This window comes from Ursus arctos, unplaced genomic scaffold (assembly GCF_023065955.2).
Source record: "Ursus arctos isolate Adak ecotype North America unplaced genomic scaffold, UrsArc2.0 scaffold_22, whole genome shotgun sequence".
Taxonomy (NCBI): Eukaryota; Metazoa; Chordata; class Mammalia; order Carnivora; family Ursidae; genus Ursus; species Ursus arctos.
In genome coordinates this window covers 38,006,851-38,027,699 of record NW_026622897.1, presented here as the reverse complement: position 1 = coordinate 38,027,699, position 20,849 = coordinate 38,006,851, and the positions used below count along the sequence as shown (strand labels likewise).

Sequence of the window (20,849 nt, the reverse complement as noted above, 5' to 3'; positions counted from 1 at the left end):
ATGGTTAGTCTTGACATGCCTATTAACCATTCTGATTGGAAATGTCAAATAGGCAAATGAATATACAATCCAGAGTCCTGATTAGAGATATGTTTCAGAGATGTAAGTATTTAAAAGCTAAACAAGAAAGTATTTTATGGAGGATGAAGTGACCAATAACTTGAAGACTGAAAATAATCCAAATGCCCATCAACTGAGTCATGGATAAACAGAACGGGGTATACCTATACAATGGAAAACTATTCAGCAACACAAACTAACAAACTACTGATATGTGCCATAATATGACTGAAACTTAGAAACATTAAACTAAGTAAAAGAAACCAAACACACATCCACTCTCTCTCTCTCACCACATATATATAAACACAGACTGAACACTGTATGATTGGATTCAGTTAGAATGAATTTTCTAAAAAAGTAGATCAATGGGAAAATTGGGTGGGAGTACCTTTGTGAAATGATGGAAGTATTGTAACACTAGATCTTGGTAATGGTAGCACAACTATAAATTTGCTAAAACTCAGTGAACTATACTTAAAATGAGTGAGTTTCCTAGGATATAAATTGTCCTTCAATAAATCTACTTTTTAAGAAGAGAGAGAGGCAGAGAAAAGGGGACAGAGACAGAGAGAGAGAATCAAAGTAGTGGGATTAGATAAAGTATGACAGACAAAGGTTTTGAAGAGTTTGTGATAAAAAGGAACAGAAAAATGAGGTAGTAGGTGAAAGATGACAAGAGCCAAGAGAGCTTTGCTTTGTTTTGTTTTCAGGTGAAGGAAGAGACAGTATAGTTGCATGCTGCTGGGAATGATCAAGAAAAGACTAAATAATCTCTGGTGAAGATGCAGATCATCTTCACTAAAGTGATTTCTTGAAGTAGACAGAAAAAGGATGAACTATAGTGCACAAGTTAAGGGATTGGCTGTAAAAGCACAACAGTGCATCTATACTTAGAAAGGGAAGGGGTGTTTGGGTGGCTCAGTCAGTTAAGCATTCAACTCTTGGTTTCAGTTCAGGTCATAATCTCAGGGTTGTGAGATGGAGCCTTCCCCTCCTCCCCCATCAGGCTTGTGCTGGGTGTGGAGCCTGCTTAAGATTCTCTCTCTTTCCCTATGTCTCCCCCCCCCCCCAGTCTCCCGCATGTACTCTCTCTCTCTAAAAAAAAAAAAGAAAGAAAGAAAGAAAGAAAGAAAGAAAGAAAGAAAGAAAGAAAGAAAGAAAAGAAAAAAAAAAGGTGGGTGGAGGATTTTAAAATCTATCAGTACAGATGCTAATGAATGTTTCATTTGGTGGTGAAGGCTGTGGAAGTTATCTCCCAATTGCCTTCCTTTTCCCAGTGACCCAGTGATGTTGGATGCATGGTTATCAGCAAGCAGAGAGTGGGGATAGCAGAAAAACTGAAAGATGGGAGACATACTGAAGATTTGACAGAATTACAGTAAGAGAACTGTTTTCTTTTTAAAATTTCTGATCAGCATTAAAGTGCACTTGAAATTCATAGTTCGGTTTTTAAACTCGGATCAGTCTGCGTAAATCTCTCTGGCTCTTTTCTTTTACAGTTATATTAAATTGAGTAGGTCTGGGCATGAAGTAAGCTAAAAGTTGGATCTACATTAGGATTAAGGTTTTGCCAACTGTTGAGTCAGTGTGATGAAGCATAAGAAGGATGAGAAAATTGGAGCCCTATGCAAGAAAATGATAATCACTGAAGGAGAAAAGTGAGAATCAAAGGAGGGGAAGTAGAGTGAAAAGGAGCTAGGATCAATGATTTGTAGATTTCAATGACATGAAAGGATTTCAGGGTACTGGAAGGAGTGAGCAGAAGGTAGTAGATGCTAATCAGAGAATAGAAGTGTGGCAATTGAGAGACTGTAGATGTTGGTAATAATAGATCAAGTGGCCACGGTTCGTTGTAAATAAGAGCATCCCAATGGAGAAATAAAAAGAATGAAGAGAACAGGATGTTGTAAGACCTCTATTAAAATGACCAAATATTAAGGCTGGAACAGTATTGAAGAAATTGACAGTGACCTAGGTGGTAAAATCTCAGGAAATGAAGATAATAAGCTGGAGAGTGTAAATGACTTCAACAAGAAAGAATAGAGTTCTAATGGTTTGAAATTCAAAACTAAGGGTTTGTAAGGAGGAAGAAGGGAGAATGAGTAATGAGGAGAAAGGGGGACATCTGTTCTAATCTTACTCTGAATGGCATTTACGAATTGGAAGAATAAATAGCCATGACTTTAAAGGGCTGTGGGAAAGCCATGTCTTCAGGGTATATGCAAGTTTCAGTTGGAGCAAGAATATAAAAGGGATGTTCAAAAAAGAACCTTAAAGATAGAATTTGGCTGATCAGGAGAAAACTACCCTTCTGGTAAGAGTTAGACATTGGTCTGGATGCTGAATAACTCCTGTTATTTTGGGCCATGAGCATATCCCCTAAAACTCTGTGGTGCTAACATTGATATTTGAGTGGATCATTTGACATAAAACCCCGAAATGAGTACCTAGTAGACTACAACCTCTCCTACCATATTAACATACACAATCACTCAAATATTTCTTTAAAAAAATTTTTATTTCTTAAGTAATCTCTACACCCAATGTAGAGATCAAGCTCCCGAGATCAAGAGTCACATGCTCCACGAACTGAGGCAGCCAGATGCCCCCAGGCTAATATTTCTTACAACATATACATGATAGCAACCATCTGGCATTACTCTCATTGATCTCAATCAGATATCAGATTTTTATTTATTTATTTATTTTATTTATTAATACATATTCTTATCTCTTGCTTATCATGTATGCAATTCATTATTGCTGTTTTTCCACATTAGAAATCTCTGTAGTTTTCTTTGGCAATTGGATAATTTGTCTTTGTGTAATCTTGCAGTTTTGCTTCCTGTGTCATTCTTTCACATTTCCCATTTCTGCACATGTTCTAACAGCCTTGAGATATAGATTATATTTCAAAAAATCCTGCTTTCATGTTAACTCCTATAGGTTTGACAGTGAACACTTTCATCCTTTATAGAACAGGTTCCTTTGTTGTCTTCCTCTTCCTTCTTCTCTTTTATCTTTAACAATTATTCATCTAATACTGCTCCTTAAACTAAATCTAATAACACAACATTAGACTAACATATATTGATGCTAGAGGATTCTCTTAAATCTACTAAAATTTTTTGTCTTATCCATAGAAAAAAAGTTAAAACACATGTTGCCTTGAAAGAATCTAAATCTAGAATCCCAAGCAGGTAAGACAAAACATGTTTACTCTAAAAGGCCCCCAACTATTCACAAAAGGAACGGGCTGAATTGACATAAAAGAATTAGGTAGGGAAAACTCAAAAATTGTTCCTGACAGTAATTATTATCTGAGTTTCAAAGCCAAATGTTTTTTTTAAAAATATTTTTCTGTTAAAACATAATTTATTTTTATCTCAAAACACTTAGAAAGGGGCCATATAAAGTTGAGAAATTTTAAGAAAATTGATTGAGATTCTATTGTAATTTATGATAAAAATTATCTATGGTAGAACAAAATTGGGTCCCATTACTATACTGATAATTACAACCTAGAAACAAGTATGATTTTCACACTAAACAAAGAAGAAAAATTGATTGAGATGCCAGGACCCTGAATTCTGTTTCCTGTTAACGCTAAGGTCTTTGTTATTTTTCAGATAGACATTTGATTCTCTCTCTCTAATTTATACTGGCCACTCTTAAATTGTATTATAGGAAAACTATACTGAAATACAAAGAGGTATTCATCTCAAATTATAGAATTTAAAAAAAAGTATGAGAAGTATAATTACCTGGGTTGGCCAAGGGACTATAATTAATCTGAGCACAGTTTACTATTCTGTTCCTCTAAACCCCATGAAGTACTTACCTATTGCTATGACTTTTATAAATAAGAGCTCAAGTGGCCAAAAAGTCATTCATAAATCATAGTCTTGTTTGAAACTCAAAAATATGTATATATTTCTTAGCAGTTTTTGTTCCAGTGTGACAAGCAATACCATAAACAACCCAGTTTCAAGCTTATCTTCTGAAACAAGATGCACATTGTTATTCAGTTAACTCAACTCTGACACTCCAAATAATTTTGAGAAGTTTTTACTCTCTCAGTTTATCATATTCCTTGTGCTCCAGGCAATGTATTCCTCACTGGTGGCAGGCAGAGACATAACCATAACAATCAACAGTTAGAATGGCAATAAAGCAATCTTATCATAGGAGTGCAGTCTTCTGTCCAGTGGTAGTTAGAGTATATGATCTTTAATTACTCAGCTGGTACTGCAATACATTTCAAAGAAACCATGCACATTTCACCTGGAATGTTTCTTAGTCAATACCCTCTCTAAAAGAATGAGCATATAGTAAAAGAGATCAGCAGCAATATAGAATGGCATCCTACTGTACCTGGTGAATGAGGCGGAGGAGAGCACAGCAGAACAACCCCCTGGCCTTCCCTCACAGAGACTGCACTTCTTGTCCGGCCACTAAAATTTCCCAGATCTGTCAATATAACACAGCATTTAGATGCAAGGCAAAAAACAAAAAACAAACAAACAACAACAACAAAAAAAAAACGAAAAAACAAAACTTAAAGAATTTCTACTTTTATAACTTGTACCTACTTTTATCTCATTATCAGGGCCTAAAAAATAAATCTATACCATACAATTTTAAATACCACAATTTTCAGATTATATGCACTACACACTATTTTTTATAGTGCATGCAAGTTGCCAATATAGAAAGAAAATAGACAATACATTTATAACATATTAAATAGTCCTTTTATTTCTTTACAATATTTCCTACATATTGATTTTTCTACTACTAATAAAACCAAATTGCAAAGTGAGAAGAGAAATAGAAGTGGTTATGGGTGTCTGGTGTCCAACTTGGTGTCTCATTATGTCATGCCAGGAATGGTGTGTAAAACCAAGCATGAATTTTCCAAATTAGAGAGACTTGTATGCTCTAGCAGAATATAATGAGGATATAAAGTATTCTTTTTCTATAAATGTGAGTGGAAAAGTCATGTTATTTTCATTTTATAGCAGCCTAGAATGGCTTGTACAAATTAATTATACTCATCCATTTTCATTACTCTGGGAATATTGTAGTTATCAAAATACCCAACTATCTGTATGAAGAATTATAGCATTGATTGAGGTTCAACTCTCTTCTCTTAAATTATGTTGCATTTGCACAATTTGAAAATACTTTCCTAAAAATAAAGTGACCTAAAAAATGAGTCATATTTGTATTTCTATTATTGTTTATTAATCTACTCATACTTCAGTAGATATGGCCCTTTCCCCCTTTATGAGCTAAGTTGATCAAAGATATGATTTTTGAATGTTTTCCCACAGGGTGCCTGGGTTGCTCAGTTGGTTAAGCGGCTGCCTTTGGCTCAGGTCATGATCCCAGGGTCCTAGGATTGAGCCCTGCATCAGGCTCCCTGCTCAGTGGGGAGTCTGCTCATCCCTCTCCCTCTGCCTTTTCCCCCACTCGTGCTCTCTCTCTCACTCACTCTCTCTCTTTCAAATAAATAAATAAAATCTTAAAAAAAAGAATAGTTTCCTAGAAATGGTAGGATTTCAAAATTTTTATAAATAAACATTGTCCCAAAATTCTCAATCTGTAAAAGCATGTTCCCTTAGTGAAAAATACTTCTTGAAAATGTTCTACCTTTCCCTCTATTATTCACCTATTGTAAAAGGGGTTTTTTTGAAACTTCTCATTACTTCACATTAAAATAGTATGTTTCACAGTAATACAATGTAGACCCTCAAGTTTAATGTTTGTTAATCTGACAAATGATGAGAGTAAGTAGTTGAGAAAATACACTGAAGTTCTATGAAGGAGATAAATCACTAACTTTAATATCCCATATTCAAAATCATGAGGAACTACTAAACAGTGAAGGCATAATGCCAAATAAATAGAGAAGTATTCAATATTGATGAAAGTGTTTAGACATTTACACATAATTCTATGCTTCAGGGCACCTGGGTGGCTCAGTCGGTTAAGGGTCTGCCTTCAGCTCAGATGGTGACCCAGGGTTCTGGGACTGAGTCCTGCAACAGGCTCCCTGCAGAAGCAACCTGCTTCTCAGTCTGCCTCTGTCTCTTTCTCTCTCTGTCTCTCATGAATAAATAAATAAAACTTTAAAAAAAATTCTATGCTTCATTGCCAATAGTTAAGCATTTCACAAACTGGATAGATTAGAAAGAATTGCCTTAATTCTAATTCTTTTTTTTTTTTTTTTTTTTTGATGGTGGATTGAAAACATCCCCACTAACTTCTGGTAAAAATCAAGTTTACTCATTTTCAAATATGTGTGACTCATGGCTTTAAATTCCTATGCATTGATTCTTATGGATAGAAACTGTCTTTTTCCCAATAAAAGATCTCAATATGAAAACAAGCATGGAAAGATTTCTAATTTGACTTCCTTTGACTACTCCTAGACACAGTGAAGCAGTAATTGCATTAAGGCTGTAATGACTCTTTAGGGATTATATGGCTTTATTTTCTTTTTTTCATCCTCACTGAATTTATAAACTTTGGAAGGCTATTTGGATATCAATGTATCATAACTGAATTTCTTAAATGATTTTTGAAAAACATATATGTAGCTTCTAATACATTTACTACAAGTTTATGTTATGCTTATTATGACATTTCAAATCAACTTATTATAGTAAACAGAATATTTTAATAAAGAACAGTCCTAAATTAATTTCTGTATCTGAGAAACTGAAGTACAGGCATGGCCTAGAAATTAGACATGAAAAAGAGAAGAAAATTAGAATAATTATGACCCAAATTGTGTTTTGAGATCACAATGACCCGAAAGATAACACTAAGTTGTAATTGCTTTATTGGGTATCAGCTGTTAGTACAGGTATAATTCAACATTTCCTCATGGAATTTTCTGTGTCATCATTTCCTAGGAAGTATAGTGCCACAGTACAAAGATATATGGATTTTTTTCAAGTATGAATACATTTCTTTCTTTCATAAGACATGTGGAAAAATACTAGAAAGGCGACTGTACTTTCATAGGAAGTGTACTTTTCTCATTTAAATCCTTCTTCCTAGGAAAAAAAAGTGAAACATTATTATCTATAATGTAAAAATGGTCCTTGTATTAGACAAGATTCTGGTTGATCTGTGGCAGAATGATGTATGTGAAAAAAAATTATCCTTGGTTGGAGTGGGATGGCAATTGGACAGACTAGTCTTAGTAAAAATATAGCTGGTTATTTTTATCTCATTGTGAATAAAAAGCAGTTACTTTATTTGGAGGTACTCATCAAAGAACTTAGTTTGAGTGCTTATTACATTATTTTAATAGGATGTACATTGTATATATCAAGAAGATAAAAAACAAGAGCTTTTATAGATGGAGATTTGATTATTTTATTGACACACGATAAAAAGTACATGTTGATATGTTCTATTTTTGACTTGTAAGGGAAAAATGAATAAGAATTAAAATTTTAGTACAAAGACTCCAAAATTCATGTTAAAGTCTTGAACTGAAATAAACCCCTTTCTGAACTTATAAAATAGTATGTGGACAAATAGACAAGTAATGGACTGGAGGAGAAAGTTTGTGATCAAGAATCACAGGGCTCTAGGCCTTGTCTTTCCTCAATTTTTTTTTTCCAAGTTCAGAAGCTCATGCAGAGTTTGATAGTGGAGCTTTAACTAGAACTGCAGCTTACAGAAGTATTGTACCTATTCATCCTCGATGAACCATGCAAAGAAAAACAGGTATATAATAAATGATTTGAGAACCTCGCATGACAGTTAAAATATAGGTTTAGTATGTGTGATTTGCAGCATATTCAACAGCTGTAAGACAAATCATTTCACCCATTTATTTAATAAATATTTCTTCAATGCAAACCACACACTGAACACAATGTTAGGTACTGGGGTTACAGAAAAGATGCAAAGGAAAGATGTAGATGTATGAACTAATCATATCTACTTGGACCAACTTTCCATAGACCCAGCTGAGAGGAATCTGTGCCACCAAATAGATGTATGAGCCCAAACTATCACAGCTTCAGCTTGTCACAGCTATACTTATGAGTTACCATGTAGCACTTCATGATATTCTCCTAAATCTGAGCTACACACACACACACACACACACACACACACACACACACACACTCCAGGTTTTTTCCTTTCTTTCTCTCCTTCCTTCCTCCACCTGCCTACATTTCCTCCTTTCTTCCCTTTTCTTCCTTGCATTATTCCACAAAGGGTTTGAAACAGCTTAAAATACATTTGTCTGTAACACAAAAAGATCAAACAAATGGTTACAGACTCCAGGTGAAGATAAAATGGGTATGGTATGAATCCTGTAGGTTAAGATTAACACTTAAGAATATCTGTCATATACTTTTGTAAATTGTTAGAAGTTGGCCATTAATTTTACTTTAAAGTTAGAAGGCCAAAATAAAGGTGGATATATTTCCAGTCTTAGCATTCATGGTTACAGCAAGATAAAAATTTTCCGTAACTCAGGGGAAGAATAATGTTAACAAATAGTAAGGTCTATAAAAGGATTTCTCCTGAAAGACTTCATAAAGTTCACACTGGATGGTATAGTGGGTTGAACAAATTTGCAAACAAATTGGGAAGGGTTTTCACCCATTAAGACACCTTAAGTATGTATAGTGCACAGGCACACATAAACGTGAAAACATTTCAAAAGTCATTGCCTAGAAAGGTGAATTATTTGAAAGTGTTGGAGAGAGAAAAGAAAATACATAAGGGGTTCAGGGCACTGATCTTATGATCTTGCTTAAGTACAATAGATTGGTTAGTTACTGGGGAGAAATGAGGGAAAAGGATCAAGGGAACAGGATAAATATATTTAAAATTTTTTTTTTAAATTAAATTAACATATAGTGTATTACTGGTTTCAGAGATAGAGTTCAGTGATTAATCAGTTACAATAACACCTAGTGTTATATTAATCAGTTACATATAACACCTAGTGTTCATTATTACATCACGTGCCCTCCTTAATGCCCATCACCCAATTATTCCTTCCCCCTACCCACCTCCCCTCCAGCAACCCTCAGTTTGTTTCCTATAGTTAAGTCTTTTAGGGTTTGTCTCCCCCTCCGATTTAATCTTATTTCATTTTTCCCTCCCTACCCCTATGTTCATCTGTTTTGTTTCTTAAATTCCACATATGAGTGAAATCATATGATAATTGTCTTTCTCTGAAAGACTTATTTTACTTAGCATAATACCCTCTAGTTCCATCCATGTCATTGCAAATGGTAAGATTTCATTTTTTGATGGCCGAGTAATATTCCATTGTATGTATATGTATCCCTTCCTCTGTCGATGGACATCTGGGCTCTTTCCATAGTTTTGCTATTATGGACATTACTGCTATAAACATTGGGGTACATGTGCCCCTTTGAATCACTATGTTTATATCCTTTGGATAAATATCTAGTATTGCAAGTGCTGGGTCATAAGGTAGGTCTATTTTTATCATTTTGAGGAACCTCCATACTATTTTCCAGGGTGGCTATACTGGTTTGCATTCCCACCAACAATGTAAGAGGGTTCCCCTTTCTCCACATCCTCACCAACATTTATTGTATCTCACTGTGGTTTTGATTTGCATTTCCCTGATGCCGAGTGATGTTGAGCATTTTTTCATGTGTTTGTTGGCCATTTATATGTCTTCTTTGGAGAATTGTCTGTTCATATCTTCTGCCCATTTCTTGACTAGTTGATGATGATGATGATGATGATGATGATGATGATGATTTGGATGTTGAGTTTCATAAGCTTTTTATAGATCTTGGATACTAACCCTTTATCTAATTTGCAAATATCTTCCCCAATTCGGTTGATTGTCTTCTGGTTTTGTCAATTGTTTCCTTTGCTCTATAAAAGCTTTTTATCTTGGTGAAGTCCCAATAGTTCGTTTTTACTTTTGTTTCCCTTGCCTTTGGAGATGTGTCTAGCAAGAAGTTTCTTCCGCCAAGGTCAAAGAGGTTGCTGCCTGTGTTCTCCTCTAGGATTTTAATGGCTTCCTATCTCACATTGAGGTCTTTCATCTATTTTGAGTTTATTTTTATTCATGGTGTGAGAAAATGGTCCAGTTTAATTCTTCTACATGTTGCTGCCCAATTTTCCCAACACCATTCAACAGAATAAATCTTATACAATTAGGAATAATGTGTTGAGGTTCATCTGCCTCCTGGGTTTTAATTTCCTAGTCTTAAATCCGTTCTGAGTAAGTCACAATGTTTGTTGTATGAGAGTTGTATGTTTGGAAAAAGGAATAGGAATCAGAGTACTTAATTAATTAATTAATTTATAAAAAGATTTTATTTATTTATTTGACACAGAGAGAGAGAGCCAGCAAGAGAGGGAACACAAGCAGGGGGAGTGGGAGAGGAAGAAGCAGGCTCCAGTGGAGCAGGGAGCCTGATGCGGGGCTCGATCCCAAGACCCTGGGATCACACCCTGAGCCACAGGCAGACCCTTAATGACTGAGCCACCCAGGTGCCCCCAGAGTGCTTTTAAATTGCACTTGGTTAGGGATGACTGGGTGGCTCAGTCACTTGAATGTCTGACTCTTGATTTTGACTCAGGTCCTGATCTCAGGGTCATGAGATCAAGCCCTGTGTCCGGCTCTACACTTGGCCTGGAGTCTACTTGGGATTCTCTCTCCCTTTCCCCCAATACACTGTGCTCTCTCTCTTTTTTTCTCAAATAAATAAATCTTTAAAATAAAATAAATTGCACTTGGTTATACATTCATCCTGTAGGTGGTGCTAGTAAGCTTTAGGTTATCAATGCTCCAGGTATTCTCAATTAATTCTCTTAACATTAAAGGTTTTGTGAATACAGAAAATTTATTATGAGTTCTAACCTTCATAAAATTGAGTTTGAATTTTTACAAAAACTAAAACGATTGAAAAAGGTAAAACATTTTAAACAAGATGTCAGACTTGAATTTTATTAATTATTAACATGAGGGTATCAGATTCTTATGTAAGATTATAGTATAGAAGAACTAAGATTGGTACTCTTTCTGTGGGACCGCATAGCTTTAACTTTTATGATTTCTATAAAAATGACTGGAAGATTTCTAATATTAACTTTGTATTTTTTGCCTCATTTGCAAAGTGTATATTGAAGTCTTCTTTGAACACTTTTATTTCTTATTGTTATTGTTTCTGTTATCATTAGGATTATTCAGATCATTGTCAGATTTTTGCATCTCATATAAATATCCTGTAATAAAAATTGGCCAGACCTCATTCAGAAACTATCTTTGACATTCTAAAACAATGAAAAAGAGGAAATGAAATAATAATTAATTAGCTACTAGCATACATACTCTATACTAGACATCTTGGAGATTAAATATTAATTTCTCCATTTTAAAGATTACTAAACTATGTGAAGAGCAAATAAAAGCTTGACTATGGTCCTGCAGTTAATAAGTAGTGAATTGGCAAATCAAAATCAATGTGATTGTTTAATAAAATGTATTAGCACAAAAGCAATTCAACATTTGAAAGTTGGGCTAAGTTGATTTTAGGAATTTAGAAATAGTCTTCAAAAGGATCTCCTATAAAAATCATTTTCTGACAGATGAAAGACATAAAGATGGAAAAATTAGTAAAGAATGAAAAAAATAATTCTTACATTTATTTTGAATGATAATTAAATTAGCATTTTCCAATACATAGCCATTTGCCTGCATGTAAAATTTTCCCTAAGAAACTACAACAAATAGTATTCTTAATAAAAATAGTTTTTAAAATTTGATTATGGAATGATACCTTGACTGAAAGCCATAGAAACATGAAGCTTTGTGGTGTTCTTTTGGTTATGGGTGAGTCATAAGCCTGTGATCAATTTGTAAGCACAGAAGGCAAAGACTTATTATCCCCACTTATTGATGAGGACATTGGGATTCACTAAGGTTAAGTAACAGAAATAAAAACTCACAGCCAGGATTTGAACCTTTAAGATGACAAATTCATTTGTGGAACTAGCATGTTTCTAATCTAGAGTTATTCCAATACTCTTAATTTAGAATTTTTCAATTGATTTGATTATTTCTTTAAATATTTACCTATTACACCACATGAAACAATCTACAATTCTTTAAAATAATTGTTATAAGTTGTCTGTGAATGTGACATCATATTACCTTTTAAAAGTGTTAATTATTTAATAAAATAATTTGAGTGCTTATTTTAAAAAAAGATTTTATTTATTTATTTGACAGAGAGAGAGAGAGCACACAAGCAGAGGGAGCTGCAGAGGAAGAGGGAAAAGCAGGCTCTGAACTGAGCAGGGAGCCTAATGCAGGGCTCGATCCCAGAAACCTGGGATTGTGACCTGAGCTGAAGGCAGACCCTTAACTGACTGAGCCACACAGGTGCCCCTAAAATTAGTCTTTTGAAAATATCAGTTGAATTAATTAGAGGTATCTCAAAATATACACTCCCATTTATTACATGAAGATAAAAATTGAATTAAGGTACAGCTAGAGATGTGGTGAAGTAAATCTATGAGATAATGACAAATTACAATGAAACTTCCTTCATTCCCATTTTTCCTGTTTATATATAATGGGTCAGATGACTAATCTCTCGCTGTGGCTTGTCATTCACTTTGCATATTATCAGATATGAATCATCCAGCCAAAGGTTCACTGATTAAGAGGAAACCAAAGTATATCAGTGTATGTTTTCCTTAAAAGAGACAATTTTAATTACATTATAAGTAAAGCAGTAAATTGTAATTGCTCTTGTAAAAAGATCAATTATCCAGAGTGTGATAAAAAATGTTTTTGATCTCAGGTCTTTTCTTTGATATCTTGATGTATGTTACAAAAAGCTACTTCAACAGTGAATAATATATAGTGAAATAATCTCAAATGCTAAAGTTGTGTATAAATTTGTTTGACTAATGTGATGATAGTCTATGAACCCTGGCAGAGGTTCTAAATATTTGATTTAACTTTCTACGCTCTGGGTAAGCAATTATATTAATAATTCTTTTTTTTTTCACTTAAGTACTTCTTCTCCCTTTATTATTATTATTTTTTACTTTTCAAAAAAATTAATCTCAGTGTAATTAACATAGAGTGTTACATTAGTTTGATGTTTACAATATAGATATTCAGCAATTCTATATATTACTTAAGGATCATCAAATAAGTGTACTCTTAATTCCCTTCACCCCTTTCACCCCACCCTCCACTTACCTCCCTTCTGGTATCCATCAGTTTGTTCTCCATAGTTAAGAAGTAAATAATTTTTATCTGCTTACTTATAAGTTCAAATGTTTTTCCAAACTCAGATCAGTCTTAATTTATTAAAAGTCTCAGGAAACTATAAGACTGAGCATTGCAAAGTAAATAATTAACAATAATAATAATAATAATAATAATAATAATAATAAATAGAACATGAATCAAGATTTTGAATATTATAGACCCATAGAGATTGGGGAAAGGTGCCATTTAGTAAAATCAGCAAGTCATTTAGTACATTAATTCCTAAAACTGATACAACTTTTGATTGTCTTTCAAGCTTTGGACCTAACTATTCTCTTCAGCTATTTTACATTTTATAATATTTTATTAAATTAATACTTCCTTGCCTACAACTATGACTTCTTACTCCTCTCTTCTTCCTTTTTACTCCCATAGCACAACTTCAGCCTAGGTTAAATTAAACTATCTACCTATTGTGCTCTTGGCAAGGGAATATGAATGGAGAAAAACATCAACAAAGATGATTAATTTTGCTCTAAATTCATCCATGAACCTCAGGCAGGCCCTTTGTGCTAACTGATCCCAGCACATTTATGGATTCCATTCTCTCTATCCTCTAGACAATACTTTTACACCTCTCTTTCAAAACAATCCCTTGCCCTTTTCCCTACTTCTTCCCTCCTACATCTTGGAGAAGACAGAAGTAATAAAAAAATCACTTATATATATTTCTCCTAGGGGCAAACTGCAATGTGTGTCCCAGATTCCCCTTCAATGAAAGACTTGTCCCAGCTGTTGGGAGTCTTAATGACAGTTTTCAGCTCTTAGCACCTTCAGGGGCTGCCTTTGCTACAGAGAATCAGCTCAACCAAGGTTATATCCCTTCCTTGGGTAACATGCAGCCAACAACTGCTCAATGAGTGAATATAATGATCTGATTACCTTGGTCCAACTCCAAACAACCCTGGAAAGTCATTGTAGCTTTAAAGATTCTCCTTGCTTTCATCTGGGGTTACTGCTAAACCTACATCAGAGCTCCTTCTCCTCACATCTTCTCCTTCCTCCTCCCTTCCAGTGGATGAATTCAAAGGGCACTTCTTAATAACCATCATCCACACTAAATTCCAGTCATTGAGCCTGTTTCTGAGGGAAGTCAACCTGTAACACTACCACACTAGTTATCAACTTATCTATATCTACACTTCTCCTGATTCTCTTATCAATAAATGACTGTCTCTGATCTAATCAAAGGCCCACATCTCCCTTCTGCATCATCAGTAGCATTCAAAATATTGGTATTTCTCCAAAATTTAAAAGAACAAGAGGAAGGAAAAATAGCTCTTTGACCCCATTTTCCCCTAGGTACCAACCATTTTTGTCCCCTACCCACCTGGTAAAACAAACTCTGCAAACAATTCCTGTTCTCTCAAAAGCTTCTCAAATCTGGTTGTCTTCCTACCACTGACCAAATACTACTATGAAGGAAACGAATGACCTTCACGCTGTTAAGTTTATTGATCAATTCCTCAGTTCTCAGCTACTTGACCTATAATCAGTATTTGATAGAATTCTCCACACCCTTCTACCGAAAATGAATTTGTTGCTTGAATTTTTCTTCCTTCACTGTGCCCTCCTCTTCACTTCCATTAGCTTATTCCTCCTCATATTTCCAATATCTAAGCATTTCAGGGCCTCAGCTTAGTCCTTGGATCTTTTCATTTCTCAATCCACACCATTCCCAAGGTCATTTTATATATAACCTCCTGTATTTAAAAAAGCATGTTTACACTGAATAATTATCGAACTTATTCCTTCTTGGACACCTCCCTTGAATAGCAGCACACACGCATAAACAATTTACTTGACATTTCCATTTGAATGTCTAATAGGCATTGAAACATAACATATCCTAATGGAACTCCCATCCTACCTGCCAACCTACCATTGCTATAATATTTCCAATAAGAGTAAGTGATCATTCCATTTTTCCAGGTAAGATAAAATGAAAAAAATCATGTGTGATTCCAATATGTCTCTCACATCCCACATACAATTCATGAATAAATCCTACTGATACTATTTCATAATACATCCAAAATCCAACAACATCTAATGCTCCTTATAGCTTTCATGGGCATCTCTCACCTTCACTGTTGTGGAAGCACCCTACTGGTCTCCTTACTTCTTCCTTTGCTCTCTGTAAGTCTATTCTCAGCACAGCAGCCAGAATTGGTTCTTTTAAAATGAAGTTAGACCATCTGACCTAAATGGCTTTCTATATTACTCAGAGGAAAAGTCAAACCACTTACAATGGCCCACAAATCAAGATTATCTTGATTTGTTGCCTCTTGATGCCATCTCCTACCATATTCATTTTCCTTCCCTCCATTATAGCACACTGGTTTCCTTGCTTTTAATCAAATAAAATATATCAAGTATTGTCCTGCCTCAGGGCCTTTGTATTTGCTGCTTCCTCCAAGTAGAACTTCCCCTAACCCCACTCCCAAGATACAATCATAGCTGTTACCTAAACCCCCTTTAGGTCTCTATTTTAGTGTCACCTTCATAGAGAGATCTTCAAAGGACATCTTACCAAAAAGTGGAACCTAATTATCCCATATACATTCCTTATCTCTCTTCCCTAATTGACTTTTCTCTGTGGTACTTGTTCTCCAAAAACTATTGTTTATTTTTCTTGTCTATTGTGCCTCCCACACATAGAATTTAGAGTCCATGAGCACAGGGATTTTTGTTTGCTATGTTTATTGTAATATTTCCAGACTCTTTCCCTAACTCTTCTCTCTGTCTAGGATACTCTCCCTCCTAGGTACTTGCACAGATCTCCTTAACTCTGTGCAGGTCTCTGCTGGAATGTCATTTTTGCAGAGAGGACTTCCTTGATCAGTAGATTCTTTCTTCTTAGTCTCCCAAATTCTGTTCTCTTTATTCTGATTACTTTTCTATCATAACATTTATGACCACCTGACACATTATATAATGGGATTTAAAATGTACTGTCTTCCCCAACCCATTAGAATATAATTTTTAAATAAACACTGTTTTACCACTGCTTAAAATAATGCCTAATGCATTATTCTATGGGTACCTAATAAATAATTGATAAATAAGTACTTGAATCAATAAAACAATTACATATGTATCTTTAGAATATAATTATTATACTTGATGAATTTTAGTTTTGAAATACCTAAATGTTGAGATATTTTCCAGATATTATGCTATCCTATCTTTTCAAAATTATAATCCTAGAAGATCCAAAATTCCCAATAAATACTGAGCTTTACAGATAACACTGAAACACATGTGCATAATATGTTATTTCTAGAACAGAATTTTCACTCAAGATTAAATTACTTATTAAATTACTATTAGTAAAAAGGTCATGTATATACAGTTTCAATCTTTAGTGGAGATGGAAAGTGTAAGACAATTTTTTAAAAAAGAAATTTCTTTTTGTTGATTGTGTAATAATTACAAAAAAATTAAAGTTTCTAGATGCAAGTAATTGTAATAGTTTTTTATGGCAACTCTATGTATTTCCAGCAAAACCTCTTATTCACAGCAGTCTACACAACCACACTGAAAACTATTCCTACTGAAGATGATGGTTTAAAAAAAAAAGAAAGAAAGAAAGAAAAGAAAAAAGAAAAAAGTTCTGAAGAATGTTCAATCAATTTGTTTGAAAATATTTTAAGAGAAATATTGCACTTCCATTGCTTATTTTAATATAAACTATTTAAGTTATTAACTAACCAGTGGATCTTAAAATTATTTTTAAAAATATTGCTATAAAAAATAAGGGCTTTGAAAGCAAAAGACCTACATTCACATTCAACCATCACTGTTTATTAACAGGTACCTTGGGAAAATTATTTTACCTCACTATGCTTTACTTCCTACCCACGATGAGATAATTATTAGACATATCTTAGAAGACTACTGTAAAAAATTTCCTAACATATAAAAATATCTTACCCACACAACTGACCAATAATAAGCACTTGATAAATATTATTCCCCTCTAAGAATTTCAGGGAGCTGTATCTTATCAACTTAAAATTATGAACCTTAATAATAAATATTATTCCCCTCTAAGAATTTCAGGGAGCTGTATCTTATCAACTTAAAATTATGAACCTTAATAATTTTTATTTTTTTCTAAATACTTTGAACATATAGAATTAAATATACTCAAATTGTAATGTTTGGGGACTATCTACAAAGTTATTCAAATTAACAGGATATATAACACTCATTAAGTAAAATAGTCAGTCAAATAGAGCCATAACAAGCACAGTGGTGAACTTACCTTATTTTTTTTGCATTAAATACAAGATAATTTTGAAACTAATTATAGTTTAACCTCTTAAAAATATAGTAACATGTAGAATCCATGACTACATTGCTCTTCCTCCAAACTTTTTCTTTCCCCCCACAAGTTTGCATTTAAAATTCCACCTAGTTAACACAGTGTAATATTAATTTCAGGTGTAGAATTTACTGATTAATCACTTACTTACAACACCGGGTGCTTATCACAAATGCCTTCCTTACTATTCACCTATATAACCCATTCCCTTGCCCACTTCACCTTTGGTAACTATCAGTTTGTTCTGTATAGTTAAGAGCCTCTTTCTTGGTGTTCCTCTTCATTTTCCCCACTATGTTCCTTTGCTTTGTTTCTTAAATTTCACGTATGAGTGAAATCATATACTATTTGTCTTTTTCTGATTATTTCACTTAACATAATATTCTCTAGCTCCATCCATGTCATTGCAAATAGCAAGATTTCATTATTTTTGATGGCTCAGTAATATTCCATTTTAAATATAGAATGGAATAAAATTCCATTATATATATATATAATATATATATATATTATATATTATATATATAACTTCTCCATACATTCATAATTCAATGGACATTTGGGCTCATTGCATAATTTGGTTATTGTTAATACTGCTGTAACATTAGGGTGCCTATATCTCTTTGAATTAGTATTTTTGTATCATTTCATAAATACCTAGTAATATAATTGATGAATTATAGGGTACTTCTATTTTTACCTTGTTGAAGAACCTCCATACTGTTTTCCAGAGTGGTTGTACCAGCTTGCATTCCCACCCATAATGTAAGAGGGTTCTACTTTCCCCGTATATTTGCCAACACATGTTTCTTCTCATGTTGTTAATTTTAGCGATCCGGACAGATGTGGGGTGATATCTCATTGTAGTTTTGATTTGCATTTCCCTGATGATGAGTGAGGCTGAGCATCTTTTCATGTATCTGTCAGCCATTTGTATGTCTTCTGAGGAAAAATGTCTATTCATGTCTTCACTTTATTTTTTAACTGGATTATTTGTTCTTTTGGGTGTTGAGTTTTATAAATTCTTTATGCATTTTAGATACTAACCCTTTATCAGTTATGTCATTTGCAAATATCTTCTACCATTTCAAAGGTTGTCTTTTAGTTTTGTTGATTGTTTCCTTCACTGTGCAGAAGCTTTTTATCTTGATGAAGTCCCAACGGTATATTTTTGCTTTTGTTTCCCTGCCTCAAGAGACCTATCTAGTAAGATGATGTTAAGGCTAATGTCAAAGAGGTTACTGCCTGTGTTCTTCACTAGAATTTTAATGGTTTCCTGTCTCACATTGAGGCCTTTAAATCCACTCTGAATTAATTTTTGTGTATAGTGTAAAAATGTGGTCTAATTTCATTCTTTTGCATGTTGCTGTCCAGTTTTCCCAACACCATTCATGGAAGAGACTGTCTTTTTTTCCATTGGATCCTCTTTCCTGCTTTGTTGAAGAATAACTGACCATATAGGTGTGGGTCCATTTCCGGGCTTTCTATTCTGTTCTTTTGATGTATAGTCTGTTTTTGGGTCAGTACCATACTGTCTTGATTGCTACAGCTTTGTAATATAACTTGAAGTCTGGAATTGTGATACCTCCAGCTTTGCTCTTCTTTTTCAGGGTTGTTTTGGCTATTTGGGTCCTCTATGCTTCCATATAAATTTTAGGATTATTTGTTCTAGTTCTGTGGAAAATGCTGTTGGTATATTGATAGAGATTGCAGTAAGTGTGTAGGTTGTTTTGGGTAGTATAGACATGTTAACCATGTTTGTTCTTCCAATCTAGAAGCATGGGGTGCTTTTCCATTTCTTTGTGTCCTCTTCAAATTCTGTCATAAGTGTTCTTTAGTTTTCAGAGTACAGATCTTTCACCTCTTTGGTTAGGTTTATTCCTAGGTATCTTGTGGTTTTTGGTGCAGTTGTAAATGGGACTGATTCCTTGATTTCTCTTTCTGCTGCTTCCTAATTGGTGTATAGTAATGCAACCGATTTCTGTACATCGAGTTTGTATCCTTTGGCTTTACTGAATTTGTGTATCAGCTCTAGCAGCTATCATGTCATCTGTGAATAATGAAAGTTTGACTTCTTCCTTGCCAATTTGGATGCCTTGTATTTCTTTTTGTTGTCTGATAGCTGAGGCTAGGGCTTCCAGTACCATGTTAAATAATAGTGGTGAGAATGGACATCCCTGGCTTGTTCCTGACCATAGAGGAAACTTTCTGTTTTTCCCAGTTGAAGATGGGAAAATAGCTGTGGGTTTTTTCATCTGTGGCCTGTATTATGTCGAGGTATGTTTCCTTTAACCCTACTTTGTTGAGGGTTTTTATCATGAATGGATGTTGTCCTTTGTCAAATGCTTTTTCTGTATCTACTGAGAGGTTCTGATCCTTTCTTTTATTAATGTAGTGTATCAAATTGATGGATTTGCAAATATTGAACCATCCTGCAGCTCAGGAATAAAACCCACTTGATCCTGGTGAATGATTCTTTTAATGTTCCATTGGATTTGATTTGCTCATATTTTATTGAGAATGTTTGCATCCATGTTCATTAGGGACATTGGCCTGCAATTCTCTTTTTTAGTGAGGTCTTTCTCTCGTTTTGAAATCAAGGTGCTGCTGGCCTCATAGAATGAGTTTGAAAGTTTTCCTTCCATTTCTGTTTTTTAGAACAGTTTGAGAAGAATGGGTATTAATTCTTCTTTAAATGTTTGGTAGAATTCCCCTGTGAAGCCATCTGGCCCTGGAGTTTTGTTTGTTAGGAGATTTTTGTATTCCTGATTCAATTTCTATGCTGGTTATCACTCTGTTCAAGTTCTCTCTTTCTTCCTGTTTCAGTTTTGCTAGTTCATATGTTTCTAGGAAAATATCCATTTCTTCCAGGTTGTCCAATTTGTTGGCATATAATTTTTCATCATATTCCCTTTTAATTGTTTGTATTTCTGTGGTGTTGGTTGTGATCTGGCCTCTTCCATTCATGATTTTATTTGGATCCTTCCTCTTTTCTTTTTGATAATCCTGACTAGTGGGTTATCAATTTTATAATTCTTTCAAAGAACCAGCTCCTGGTTTCATTGATCTATTCAGCTTTTTTGTTTGTTTGCTTGCTTCTGTATCATTTATTTCTGCTCTAATCTTTTTATT

At 34.1% G+C, this 20,849-nt stretch overlaps 1 protein-coding gene across 1 annotated transcript in view; it reads right to left on the bottom strand.

Moving 5' to 3' along the window:
• Positions 1-20,849, bottom strand: part of CNTN5 (contactin 5) — a 1,310,719-nt gene that overhangs the window by 451,149 nt on the left and 838,721 nt on the right. The window contains exon 7 of the mRNA XM_026505289.3: positions 4,438-4,533. Within this exon, the coding sequence (XP_026361074.3) occupies positions 4,438-4,533 (96 nt within the window). The remainder of the gene's footprint in view (positions 1-4,437; positions 4,534-20,849) is intronic.